Source organism: Uranotaenia lowii, chromosome 3, assembly GCF_029784155.1.
Source record: "Uranotaenia lowii strain MFRU-FL chromosome 3, ASM2978415v1, whole genome shotgun sequence".
NCBI classification, from domain to species: Eukaryota; Metazoa; Arthropoda; class Insecta; order Diptera; family Culicidae; genus Uranotaenia; species Uranotaenia lowii.
The window spans coordinates 241,233,799-241,247,757 of NC_073693.1; the positions used below are offsets into that span (position 1 = coordinate 241,233,799).

Sequence of the window (13,959 nt, forward strand, 5' to 3'; positions counted from 1 at the left end):
TCGATGAACGAAAAAAAAGGATCTGCAAAAACCAAAAGGGGGAACAGAAAAGAAAAAAAAACAGGCAGAAGGGATGGACTTCCCTACCCCTCGTTCGAAGAAGGAGGAGTCAAATGAATTTAATTCTGCCACTCCTCTCTACTGTTCAACTCACGTAGCACGTTCCTTCTGTTCTGATGAAACAATTATGATGAAATTAAGTTTTAGATTCAGAATTCAGAATCGAAAGTCAGAATTATAGTTTAAATTTTAAATGATGAGCAATCCACAAGAGATCATCGAATCAAATAATAGCAAATACTTGAAACATTCAAAAATTAAAAGCTTCAATTAGATGACTGGATTGTTAAAATAGAAAAAAAATTCGAAACAGAAATTTCAAACGAAATTCAAAGTTTGAAGATTGTTTTCACTAAGCGTTAAGTTTAGTTTGAGGAGTGTATTCGATAAAATATGTACATGTTTGGGGCTTAAACCCCCATGAGGGTCCAGAAAAGCAGGCGAGATATTCTATTCTACACTCAAAATTTGAAATTCTCCATCAAATTTTGATCATTGAGTTATGATCAATGAGTTATTCACGAGTAACCTCGAAAACTTATCCCCAGTTAAGAATTCTGCTTCAGTTTTTTCAAAATTTTCATGCTCGTTGATAGAAATTCGTATTTGAACATTAAATTTTAAATGAGATTCTACTCACTCCAGAGAGGTTCTGGTTCCATATTATTAAAATCCTGATTGCATTTCTGTTTCCATATTTTGGCTTCAAAATGAGGATCCAGTATTGAAAACTTAGAACCAGATTCATATTTTTTTTTTATTCACATTTATTTCAAATTCCCAAGTCGTAGAAAAAGTAATAACACAGAGAACAGACGTACAAGCTCGAACAAAAAAATTTCAAAAAGTGTGTAAAATTTCAAATGCTGGCATCCAAAAAATACGTTGAAAATTGACTTGAAACAGTGCATTCTATTGCGCCGTTCAAAAGTTACAAATCATATTTCAAGTGCCCAGTTTTCGAAAAGGCGTAATCGTAGAGTGAAACATTTTTTTTTTAAATTCACGTAACGTTTCGAGTTACTTTTTTCCACCCATCATCAAATGTCCCCAAAAGTAACCCGAAACCCTACATTAATTTAAAAATAGAAAATAAGTTGTATCACTCATCGAAAAAAGTCAATAAGTAAAAACTGTATAAAAAGCACCAGTGATAAACTTTTATTAATTTTTTTTGCACTGCTGAGGCAGTCGAAATCAATAACAGTTGCAGAAATTTATAAGATCACTTTAAATTTTATTGAAAAATCCTTTTCGTCTCTGTTTTGAATTTGATGCTTAGGGTTAACATTGATCAGTCTCTATTTTGACGGTTTTAAAGAGTTTTCTTGATCATGTGTATCCTTCATAATATTTAGAAATGCTAGTTTATCAATTTGACCTGGCTTTTTAACGTTTTCTTTTATGAACATTTATAATCGAAAAAAGAACTACTATGGAGCATACATTTAGGAACAAAAATTAAAATAATTTCTAAATAGTTTGAGTTACAAAAAAACAAACGAATTTTACCTTCACACATTCCCCTTGGTCCTCCCACTATTTCCATTTAATTTTTTTTTCAAAGTTAACCATTTGATAGGGTTCCTATCCATTTGTCCAATACGGGCTTACTCTTGGAAAATATCCTTATTTTCAAATATAAAAAAATAATCACTAAATTACTTTAAAAATAGCTCTATATCTATACATATACATAGAAATATAGTAGTTCTTTCACATTCAACAACCCGTTTGCTTCTAAATGCTTTTTGGTTTCATCAGGAGAGGCTGTTTGTTTGCAAGCCTTGAAAAAAATAGATATTTTAAGATTTTGAATTTACATTTCTACTAACAGGAAAAAAATCGAAGACAAACTAAATTTTGCCTATTTGATACTGGCTTTCACACGTAGAAAACAGTTTTCAAAAAATTTAAACTATAGACTGAGTTATTGAAGACAATGTGCAAAAATTTATTGTTGGTCAAAGTTACTCCGGTGTTCAAAGTTATCCCGTTTTACGGTACTTTCAAGTATCACTTCTGCATCCCATTGTCAAAAATTTAGCACCTTTATCTTGAAGGAAATAGGGATTGTCTTTTAAGATATTTTTCCATTATGCAACCGGACAAAAGTGTTAATACAGTCTAACAGCAATTTTCTTGAAACATGCCAAACAGTTTAAACGATCTGTTCAAAACTGACCAAAATTTTATTTTTTTTTTCAATTTGGTTTTGACAGTTCTCTTTGGTGTGTTTGGAAACATCTGGTGGCCCAGCCAAAAAACAAAAAATTGGTCCAAAACGATCGTTGGAAATTTTACACAAGCTTGTACGTCTGTTCTCTGAGGTAATAATAAAAATAATAAATTCAGATTAAAACCCAAAACATCAGAATTAAAACTATAGGTTCTTGGTTGAGAGTCTTAAACATCTTTCAAATTTTTGGCTTGTAATTGAAATGCTGCTTGGGATTCTGGTTCAATGTTCAAGCTCTAAAGTGAACGCTTCTCTAATCCAACAAAACAACATTGAATTCGATGCCCGAAGGATCGCAATAAACGGTATGAATGACTTGAATTTTGTTAACAATCAGATAGTTTTCTAACTAGGAACACGATCCACCAAAGCAGTGGAAAAAATTGCACCTAATCATAGATTTTATGACGAGCTTTAAAATTATCTGTTTGAACTACAACAACAATCGCATTACGCTCCTTGGTTATGTTTTGAATAAGAAAGGTAAACCCGAGCAGACTTTGATGCCCAAATCAATAGCAAACAGAGACCAAAATGTGCTGTCAACAGCAAACTGTGAGCAAAATTTGCTGTTGATTTTCCAGCGACAGCAAAATAAGGCATAATTAAGGCATAAAATTGACAGCAAACTAACACCAAATTCAAGTATCAACAGCAAACTGAAACCAAAATTTACTTTAAAATTAATTGATAGCAAAACAACGCATATTTGAGCTGTCCATTTGTTTTTATAAAACCCAAACCTGAGACCAAAATTAAACTATTTTTTACTGTACAATTAACTATATAGCAAAATTATGCATCATTCGGGTATCCTAAACTTAAATTATATACAAATCTGAAAACAAAGACTAAACATAAATTGTTAAAGAAATAACAAAATTTATATGAATAAAAATGTCAAAGAAATAATATAAAATTTAAGAAGTCTTCGAACCTAAATCTTGTCTAATTTTGAATTGATCATACTTTTCTGAATGGGGGTCAAAGCGAAGAAAACCTTTCAACCCTTATAACAAAACTCGATCATTCATTACAAAAAGTTATACAAATTAAAGCGGTTTTAATTCTTTCCCATCCTCTGAATAGAGATTATAAAGACGAAATTACACTCCGGCCAGGCTAAAACATTTTTATGAGCCTGAATCTGAGTTACGACATCCATTATCTTAATATTCTTGCCGGTTCTCTTGATCCTTTCCCAAATAACCTTTAGCTTGAAGCGAATCGTGTCATGGAGTGCAAATCATCACGTTCCGGGCGACCTCCAAGCTGTTCTTGAACCGCAAGATCACCATCTCCTCCATCATTTTGTTGACTAGTGACGGCAAACTTTGAACCCTTTCGCAAGGTTCTAACAGCCGTACCATTCTCTAAATATGCTCCTTTCTGGTTGCTCTACAGTTTCGCCGACTAAAATCCGGATTAACCGGTTAAATTCTCGTCAACACCTTATTTTTCAAACGCCGGTAAACGATTTTATTTTCTTAATAGTTAGTTGTTTACATTTGATAGATTGGGATTGGACGGATTGGATCATCTCGCAATCTCGCCTCCTCACTCTCCTTTTTACGTACTCAAAATTAAGTTTGGTCGACATTCAAAACTTCGTTCGATTCTATGGACATTAAGTTGTGTTTCATTTTTCCTCCTTGCGATAATTCAAAGCAGAGGTTCGAACTGTGAACTCAAAGTTGAGGGCTGCCACTGAAGTGCTATTTTGAACTAAAACAACCTTATTTTGAGTTTGACAAAAGAAGCGTGCAGTAATTTGTAGCATACTAAACAAACAGGATTTATTTGGTAAGTATATAATATTGGATTGTTGCGAAGAAAAAAGCTCCGTTCTGAAACTTTTTTTAGGAAAAATAATTTTTTTATTCAAGTTGATACTTTTTTAAATTTACGATTAAATTGACCGTTTCCCGAAATAAAAAAAAACAATAAAATGCAAACATTTTTGCCATCCAACATAATGTCATTTTATCTTTAAGTCCTTATAACTTGCTGTGATACAAATAAATAACGAACGAAACCTGACGAAACCGGCGAGGACGAGATTCGTCGGCGAGATGGGCCAATTCGCCCCAGCCAACTACGAACGTAAACAAAATTGGATGAAGATGTTTCGAAATTTCAAACACGATTTCCTGGTTTCAAACCAACTGCAAGCTTCGTTCGTTTGAAATATAACAAAATACAAATTCACGCACTACAACTGGCTGATAAACCCCGACCACCTCTTAACGCGCTACGTAACATTTCAATGGTCCTATATTTTAAAAAAGCATATTTAATTTAAAAAAATAAATAAAAATTCGTTTTCAGGAGAACGACTTTGAAAATTTGAACCTATTAGATAAGAAAAAAACTCAATAATAATATTAATAACTTCTGAAATTTCACTATTGATAATTGGAAATAAACGATTTCATTATATGTCCTTTTTGTCATGTTATTCCACAAATAGTGTTTACATTCGCGATCAATAAAAACAGGAGAATTATTTCGGTTCTTGAATTGAAAATTAAGTTTTCTTCCAAAGCATGTAAGTTTTCTTCATAATTATATCTTTAAAAACATTAACCAAGCCTATTTCAGACGATTGTTATCAAGAAACAACGTCATACGCATGTCAAACGAGCAACTAGATTGTTTGGGATATGAGCGGAAACTACTGCAAGTTCCTCTTTACCACCTTCGTGTTGGTGGTGAGTTCGGTCGATCGGTCGGATCAGTACTTGCAAAATGGTACTCGGTCGTCTTCAGGTGGCCATCGCATTCTGTTCTTCATCGTGATACCGTGGACCACGGTTACTCTATCCTGTGGGCCTCTATCCCGTTTCTGCTGCATGAACCCAATTCGATTGGGACCCGACTACTGCTGCGTGCTGCTACTGGTTTTCAAACTCCACAATGAAGGGGATAGCTTACTAACGCTGCTCCATCGTTTGGAAAAATCACCGACCGAAAAAACTTCAGGCAACTAGCGCCGCTGATTCGCATTTACATCAATTCTCTCCGATTCCAGTTGAGCTTTCATTAGATGGTGTCCTGCGTTCCCTGTTTTATCCGAAAGCTTGTATAGGATTTCTTCAAGTAAACTTTCTTCCAAACGTGTGTCCCTGGGAGACCGCTGATGATCGATTTCCCTTTGATCCAGTTGGTGTTTCGATAGATGGTTCGAAGAAAGAGTGGTTCAAGTTTTCTAGTAGAGTCGGCAACACGGATTGGAAAGGAACACCGGGGTAAGTGAAGATGAAGAATTTTGAAACCAAATGTGAACTTTTTTTTTTCTGAAATTACGTACATCAAAGTTAATTATGGCACCTAAATTCTACCTACGTTGTCGAGTTGATGTACCTTCCAACATTTTATTCAATTGAAACGTTTCATAAATGCTAAGACTGACAAATTCTTAAGAAACTTAATTTAATTAAAAGTTTAATAAATTGGCCCAGAACTTACCTCGGGTAAGTGCTGTACTAGATTCCAAATGTACTGTCAAAACCGATTTTTAACACTTGAATAGATAAATAGTACAAGAATGAATCAAGGATTATTAAGCGCTTGAAGTCGATATAAATAATTACCGGTTCTTTTTCTTATAAATGCTTTGTCTTTTTATCGCATAGTGTTGTTATAAAACAACTCTTACTTGAAATCAAATAATCTCGAAAAAGTTGGTGTTTTGATAATCACCTGAGATTTCTGCTTCTGCTGCTCACGTTGGTTTCCTCTCCTCGAACGACGACTGGTTCTAGCTGGGGAAACTTCGGATCGGTTCCAGACGATCTTTTTTGCGGTCAAACAAGTTGGTCGATGTTGGCACAAAAATTGCTGACGTTCTCACCACGAGTGTAAAATTGTGTCATGTTTTTTCCTAACTTTGACATTTATCATTTCAGGGATGCCAGTATTACAGAATTCATGGTAAGTACCAAGGTAAGTAGGTATTTATGGTAAGTGTACACGGAAAGTATAATGTAGGTAAAATATTAATTTTGTTCCAAGGTGAGTATAATTCTAGGTGAGGTAATGTGTAATTCAGTAATAATTCAAATTTCTTATTTTTAGGTTTAACTATTTTGTGTAGGTAATGTATGCCGCAACATGCCGGCCGCCGTTGAAACCATCCGTTTCAACAGACCACGTCGTTGATCGATGTTGATGCTGATGGACCCTCGCCGTTGCTGGTCTCAATTGGCAGGACTGCGACCTCCGTGATCGCTCGCTTGTATTCGCCAGACGCCGTTTTGACCACCACAACGCGTACTCGTCCGTCGGAACCGGTGATGGTTTGGATGATTCGACCAAGAGGCCATTGAAGTGGAGGGTAATTGTCGAGCTTCAGTAGCACCAGTTGACCTTGTTGAACGTCCGAAGTTTGGCGTCTCCACTTACTGCGTTGATGAAGCTGGCTTACATAGTCCCTCGACCAGGAGCGCCACAGATCTTGAACCGAACGTTGCATGTCCTGCAAACGGGTGATTCGACTAGGCGACAGATGAAGAAGGTCGGGCTCGGGAATTGAGACGAGCGGTTCTCCAATGAGGAAGTGACCAGGAGTAAGCGATGAGAGGTCGTCCGGAGTGTCGGTTAAAGGAATGAGTGGGCGAGAGTTCAATACAGATTCAATCTGTGCAACGATGGTCAGGAGTTGGTCCATTGAGAAAGCCTTTTGTCCCATTATGCGACGAAAATGATACTTAAAGGACTTCACTCCGGCTTCCCAGAGGCCACCAAAGTGTGGTGAGCGGGCTGGGATGAAGCGAAAGATGATGCCGTGTCCTGCGCAGAATTCGCCCCATTCCTTCGACTTGAATTGTTGCTGGAACTCCTTCCGAAGTCGACGCAATTCGCGATCCGCCCCGACGAAAGCGGTTGCATTGTCGCAGTGCAATTCGAGAACGCGGCCACGACTGGCGACAAAACGTTTGACGGCGTTGATGCACGCGACGGTCGACAAGTCAGCGACGACTTCGAGATGCACGGCCTTCACCACCAAGCAGACGAACAACGCAACGTAAACTTTAACCGACGCACCTTTCCCAAACAGCGGACGAACGAAAAACGGCCCACAGTAGTCCATTCCTGAATAGGTAAAAGCTCGGGCTGGTTTTAGGCGTACTGATGGTAGAGGTGCCATGATTTGGTTTGTAGTTGTAGGATTGCACCTGAAGCAGATTACGCACTGGCGTACAATCTTCCGAGCTAACTCTCGACCCCGTAGTGGCCAAAAACGTTGGCGAATTGTTGCAAGGAGAAGTGAAGGTCCTCCATGAAGTGTCTGCAAATGAATCGATCTAGCAATCAACAAGCTCAGTTGATGATTTGCCGGCAACAGAATTGGATGTCGAGTATCGAACGGTGCATTCAAATTTTTTAAACGTCCATCAATCCGAAGAAGTCCGAATTCATCCATCATAATATTCAGATTTTTGAGTGGCGATTTCGAGGCGAGTGAGACAGCATTGCCAGACTTGGTGTGGCTATGCAAACGGACTTCCGTGGGAAATTCCTGGTGCTGTGCAATTCGAATAAGGGACTTGAGTGTAATGTCTACTTCTTCAGGCGACAAGGATGATGGAATACGCTCATTTTCCGGAAGTTTGCAGTTTTTTCGAAAGCGATAACAGTAGGAAACGACTCGTAATAACTTTGCTAGCTCCGAAAATCGAGTGAAGATGTTGAAGTTTTCTTCTATTGCGTGAAGAGAAACCATTGGACGCATTTCCACTTCCAGTTCGGGTTTAAATGGTATCGATACAACGCCTTCCGGCCACATTTCGACGGGGGAGGAAAGAAATTCTGGACCATGCCACCACAGCTTGTCGTGCAGGATCTGGCTTGCGAGCATTCCTCGGGAAATACGATCAGCAGGGTTCAATTCCGTCGATATGTGCCTCCATTTGGAACCCTTTGTAAGACGTTGAATCTCTGCAACTCGATTGGAGACGAAAACTTTCCAACAGTTAGATCGGGAATTGATCCAGTGAAGAACGACTGTTGAATCCGTCCAAAATGTTACGGATCCGGTGATTCTTGTGTTCGTTAGCAGATTGTGAACCAATTGGCTGCCAAGAAGAGCTGCGCACAGCTCCAAGCGAGGAATAGATTGACCACGAAGTGGAGCGACACGAGATTTTGAGGTGAGAAGGTACGAGTGCAGTTGGTTTTGTTCGTCAGATGATACAATGTAGACGCAGCAACCGTAACCTTTCTGCGACGCATCACAAAAACAGTGGATCGTGTATTGTTGTAGTGTGTTCCGCAAAACTCTTCGAGGGATTTGTAACGATGACAGCTCCTTAATGTCGCTACGATATTTCTTCCACCATAGTGCCGACTCTTCTGCAAGCTCAGAATCCCACGATAGATCAGCCTCCCAGAGGGTTTGAACGAACATCTTCGCGTTGACGACTACAGGCCCCAAAAGTCCAAGGGGATCAAACAGCTGAGACATCTCAGAAACCACAATACGCTTGGTAACAATATCAAGCTCTGAGAGAGCAGGGATCTTGAATTTGAAGACATCCTCCTGGGGAAACCATAACAAACCCAAGGTTTTGACTGCTTGAGAACGATCCAGCTCTAGTTCTGTTGATGTCTCCCAAAACTCTTCCGGAACGCCACTGAGAACTGTTTTGTAGTTTGACGCCCATTTTCGCAGAACAAATCCAGCCGACTTCAACATTTCCATTAGTTGCTTGCAGGTTTCTATCATCGTGTCGTGGTCGTCGTGTCCAGAAATTATGTCGTCTACGTATGTGCCCTTTTGAATCACAGGTACGGCAAGAGGATACCGACTTCCCTCGTCGATAGCGAGTTGGTTAAGCACACGAGCAGCGTGAAATGGCGAACTTGCAAGACCGTAAGTAACAGTTTTCAACTGGTAGGTGCTGATTGGGTCAGTTGGGCTTCTGCGCCAAAGAATTTGCTGGAATTTCCGGTCATCAGGGTGGACCCAAATCTGCCGGAACATTTTCTCTGCATCGGCGGTAATGGCGAACAATGGCAGGCGAAAATTAACGACAGTAGAGAAAAGAGCTGGCTGAACTGTTGGTCCGGTGTAGAGAGCGTCGTTGAGCGACAGAGCGGCTGCTCCACGACAGGAACCGTCGAATACCACTCGTGTTTTGGTAGTCGTACTTTCTGGACGCTGGATGGCATGGTGAGGAAGAAAAAACTGTGGGCTACGCGGCGCGTCGCGAATCAACTCCATGTGACCCAAACTCTCGTACTCTGACATGAAAGCTGAATAGCTGTGATGCAAATCTTGGTTGGCAGCGAATCTCTTTTCCATTTGCTGGAATCTTCGAAGAGCAGCGGTGTATGAATCGCCAAGCATCGAGACCTTCTCTTCCTTGAGTGGAAGGCGAACGATATAACGACCTGTATCGTCATGGGAAACGGTAGTTTTAAAGTGATCTTCGCAGTGTTGTTCGTCAGGAGTAAGAGCTTTACCGTCATCGAAGTTTTCAACTTCCCAAAACCTCTGAAGTTGAGTATCGAGGCTATCGTCAACGCAGATGTGGCATGCTTGCAGTTCTCTAGGCTCTGCATTTGTCTGCTTCAATGTGCCACAAACGATGTATCCGAGGACCGTTTTCTGTAGCGTTGGAAACTCGGAACCAAGGGAAAATTGCTGGTGTTGAAGAAGGTCGAAGAACAGAGCAGCTCCAATGATGATATCAACACCTTGGCTAATGTTGAACTGCGGATCTGCAAGCGGTAGATGTTTTGGAATCTTCCAGCGAGAGGTGTCAATGTGATGGCTGGGTAGAGAGACGGTAAGCTTTGGCAGTACGAGACAGTCTAACTGAGTAGCGAAAGTTTCAAAACGTGAAGCAATGGCTAACGTAACACCATAGCGAACGTTGACGATGGATTGCCCTATTCCACTAACTGGTGAATTGAGTTTGTTCCGCTTCAAACGTAGTTTCTGACAGAGGGCTTCCGAAATGAAGCTAGGTTGAGAACCACTATCGAGCAATGCTCTGGCAAAAACGTATTTATTATCTGCATCTCTCACTTTTATCACTGCTGTTGACAAGATAACTATTGACTGCTGTAGTTGGGTGTTTATTTCCGCACTTTGGCAGGCGGTAGAGGGAGGATTATCAACGGAAACGACCGACGGCGTTGGGAAAGGATCGACACGCGACGATAACGGAAACGACGAATCAGGTGGTGAGGCAGACGAATTTTGTTCGGACAGATTGCTTTCGGCAAAATTCGATACGAGATGCGACATTTGGCACGAATGCGACGAAGTTGCTTCAGCGGAATTGTGAACTGGCACAGGGCGATTAGTAGATGCTGCTGGTTGTGAACCAGAAGCCGACGGAAATGGAGGCAGGTGTAGCAACGAGTGATGCCTCTTCGAACAACTTTTACAGGATCCGCTGGAGCAATTTCTGGCTTGATGTGTTCCCTTTAGACAGTTTATGCAAAGGCCATTCTTTTTGACAAGTTCAAAACGGAGTTGAGGAGAAAGTGCTCGAAATTGTTCACACTGGAACAGGAAATGCGCTTGCTTACAACAGGCACACCTGGGCGCATTATCAGAGACGACATGTGACACAATTGATCTGGATTTCGTTAGCTTATTCTCGGATTGGGTAGTTGCCGATTGGGAGAGCTTTAGGGTTTGTACTATTCGCGATCTTCTGTGGATAAACTCGAGAAGTTGATGGTATTGAGGGTATTCGTCAAAGGCTGATACTAATGTTTCCCACTCGCGAAGTGTTGCAGCATCAAGACATTGGCTCAATCGTTCGATAAGAAATGAATTCCAGTGGTTCTCAGCGCCTTCGAGTTTATCCAACAGAGATACATGGCGATCAAATTCGTCCGCAAGATCTGCAAGCCCCTGCGCAGACTCTTTTTTCAAGGAAGGAACGGAAAGTAAGGCAGACATGTGTCTCTTTATTAACAGGTTAGGTTTCTCATAACGTTCTTTCAATAGATTCCACGCTACCAAATAATTGTTGGCTGTAATCTCAAGCGCAGAAATAATTCGAGCTGCTTCACCAGAAATTGTAGCTCGTAAATAGTGCATTTTCTGTACAGCTGATAATTGCACACTTGAGTGAATGAGAGAGACGTAAAGATCGCGAAAGGATACCCAATCATCGAGATTTCCGGAAAATTCCTTTAATTTAATTTCAGGTAAACGAACACTTGAAGAAATGGGCACAGTTGATGATGCAGCAGGGATTGAGGTAGGTAAGGGTGGTGGGGCAGGAATCTTACTTTGCAATGATGCTTTCAATTCATAATAAAGGGTTTGAAAATCTTGTCTTTCTTGCAAGAATTCTTCTTCAGCATCTTCCAAAACTTCTATCTCTTCTTGTGTTTCTTCAAATTCATGCCACAAAGCATCTAAACGCAATATGCGAATGGGCAACTGATCACTTTTACTTTGATCAAACGAATCATTAAAAGTTTTGATCAAATTTGCAGAACCCAAAATATTTGTCCGCCGACGATAAAGGGTTTTCAATTTGGCTAACTTATTATTCGCCTTCTTTGGTGGCGTCATAATGCTCAAATTCTTCTTAAAAGTAAGTCTCACGTACCTGCATGTGCTGCTACCACCTTACCCTAACCTCACTTTTGGTATGCGGTTCCTCACGTGTGCTGCTGACGTAGAATATGCCTCAAATTGTCTGCCACCGAATGGAGAGGCTGGCCCACTAGTGATGTTGACGACGACGACGACGAATGCTGGATGTTGATAGCTCAGCAACACGAACGAGCTAATGACGACTGCACTATGATGAAATCGACAGTGCTGAAGGTGATGACGACGATTATTACGAATTCAATTGCGCTGTGATGAAAGCGACGACAATGACTGCCTGATGTAGATGAATCAGCAGTAGCAACGATGTTGTTCCGCAGGATCGGATACTGGACCGAATTCCTTTGGTTCTGTGATTCCGAAAACGACGAAATGTAGTACCACGTGGTGGTCGCCTTGGTAGTGCAACTGCAATTCCCGGGTTTCGGCACCAAAATGTTTTGGGTAATCACCTGAGATTTCTGCTTCTGCTGCTCACGTTGGTTTCCTCTCCTCGGACGACGACTGGTTCCAGCTGGGGAAACTTCGGATCGGTTCCAGACGATCTTTTTTGCGGTCAAACAAGTTGGTCGATGTTGGCACAAAAATTGCTGACGTTCTCACCACGAGTGTAAAATTGTGTCATGTTTTTTCCTAACTTTGACATTTATCATTTCAGGGATGCCAGTATTACAGAATTCATGGTAAGTACCAAGGTAAGTAGGTATTTATGGTAAGTGTACACGGAAAGTATAATGTAGGTAAAATATTAATTTTGTTCCAAGGTGAGTATAATTCTAGGTGAGGTAATGTGTAATTCAGTAATAATTCAAATTTCTTATTTTTAGGTTTAACTATTTTGTGTAGGTAATGTATGCCGCAACAGTTGGGTTTTTTTGAGTCGTACAATTTTGCCATAAAAGTCTGCTCGGGTATACATTTAGGCGTTTTAGGCTATCACTGCGACCAGTTAGTTGATCTATTGTAGTTTAACTTATAGTTGCATAAGGAAAGGCGAAATTATTTTCAGTATTTATATCGAAACAAGAAACATTTGTAATATACAATTGACCTTAGAATTTATGTTTAAAAAGAAGCTATATGGTAAAATTACAACAAATTTGGCTATCACGCCTTGAGGGTCAATTTTGCTTGATTCCAAGTAGTACATAGCACAAATGAGAGAAACAATTTGCGCACATGGTTGGCATAATTAAGCCAATTTTTGCTTGTTTTGAGGCCCAAACGATTCCTCATTTTTCGGATGCTTTGAAAGCAATTGGATGCCAGATTTTGCTGTCTAAGAAATTCTTTTGATGCCTTGAATAAGCATCATTTTGCTTTCCAAGCTCTCGAAAAACGAGGTGTAGTTAGGGTCTCAGTTTTAGCAAAATTTGGTATCACTTTGCTAACCAAGTATAGAAATTTGTGCTCTCATTTTTGCTGTGTACCACCTTATGTCAAGCAAAATGAGAGCAACTTTGGCTCTCAGGGCGTGATAGCAAAATTTGCTATAATTTTGCCATAAAAGTCTGCTCGGGAAAGCACTGACCACACTGACATGACACTTAGAACAAAAATTCAACCATTTTCTGTCTAATTTTTTGTTGTCAGATTTTGCAGGTTCGCAATACCGACGGTAGGTGGTGAACCTGAAAAATTTGACAAAAAATGCCCTGTAGGAAAAATGGTCCTGTTTAGCCCGATTTTATCGTAGAAATTGCGTGTTTTATTTTTAAAGTTGGGTGGCATTTCCTAACTGGGATAGCATTTCTTCAAATCGATCAATGCGCACTCTGGAATCGGCATTGCGTACTGTTGGAAAAATTATCCAGAAAACGAAATCGAGTGTCCAGTCAGTATGGTCAGTGGTAAAAGCGCTACGACAAAAAAAAAACTCGGATCGATTGGAATCGATTTTAACAGTTCTTTTGTATCGATTGGAATTTTTTGTTTTGAGACGTCGCTTCTCTTACATGTAGGTTCACTAATTTGAAAGCTAAATTTTGCTGGTTTTAGTCCCACTGACTTTCCAGCAAAATTTCCAGCAATTTAAATTGCTGCGTAAAATAGAGTCTTACCTGTATTCAGC

The 13,959-nt window shown here is 39.9% G+C and overlaps 1 protein-coding gene across 1 annotated transcript; it reads right to left on the bottom strand.

Moving 5' to 3' along the window:
• Positions 1 to 6,440: 6,440 nt before the first annotated feature.
• On the bottom strand, positions 6,441 to 11,222 carry LOC129753229 (uncharacterized). Its single transcript, XM_055749028.1, has one exon. The coding sequence runs from the start codon at positions 11,220 to 11,222 to the stop codon at positions 6,441 to 6,443; it is 4,782 nt and encodes a 1,593-aa protein (XP_055605003.1).
• Positions 11,223 to 13,959: the final 2,737 nt, after the last annotated feature.

Bases quoted from the DNA above. Each gene is read 5' to 3' on its own strand.
- LOC129753229 (XM_055749028.1), bottom strand. From the start codon at position 11,222: ATGTCTGCCTTACTTTCCGTTCCTTCCTTGAAAAAAGAGTCTGCGCAG.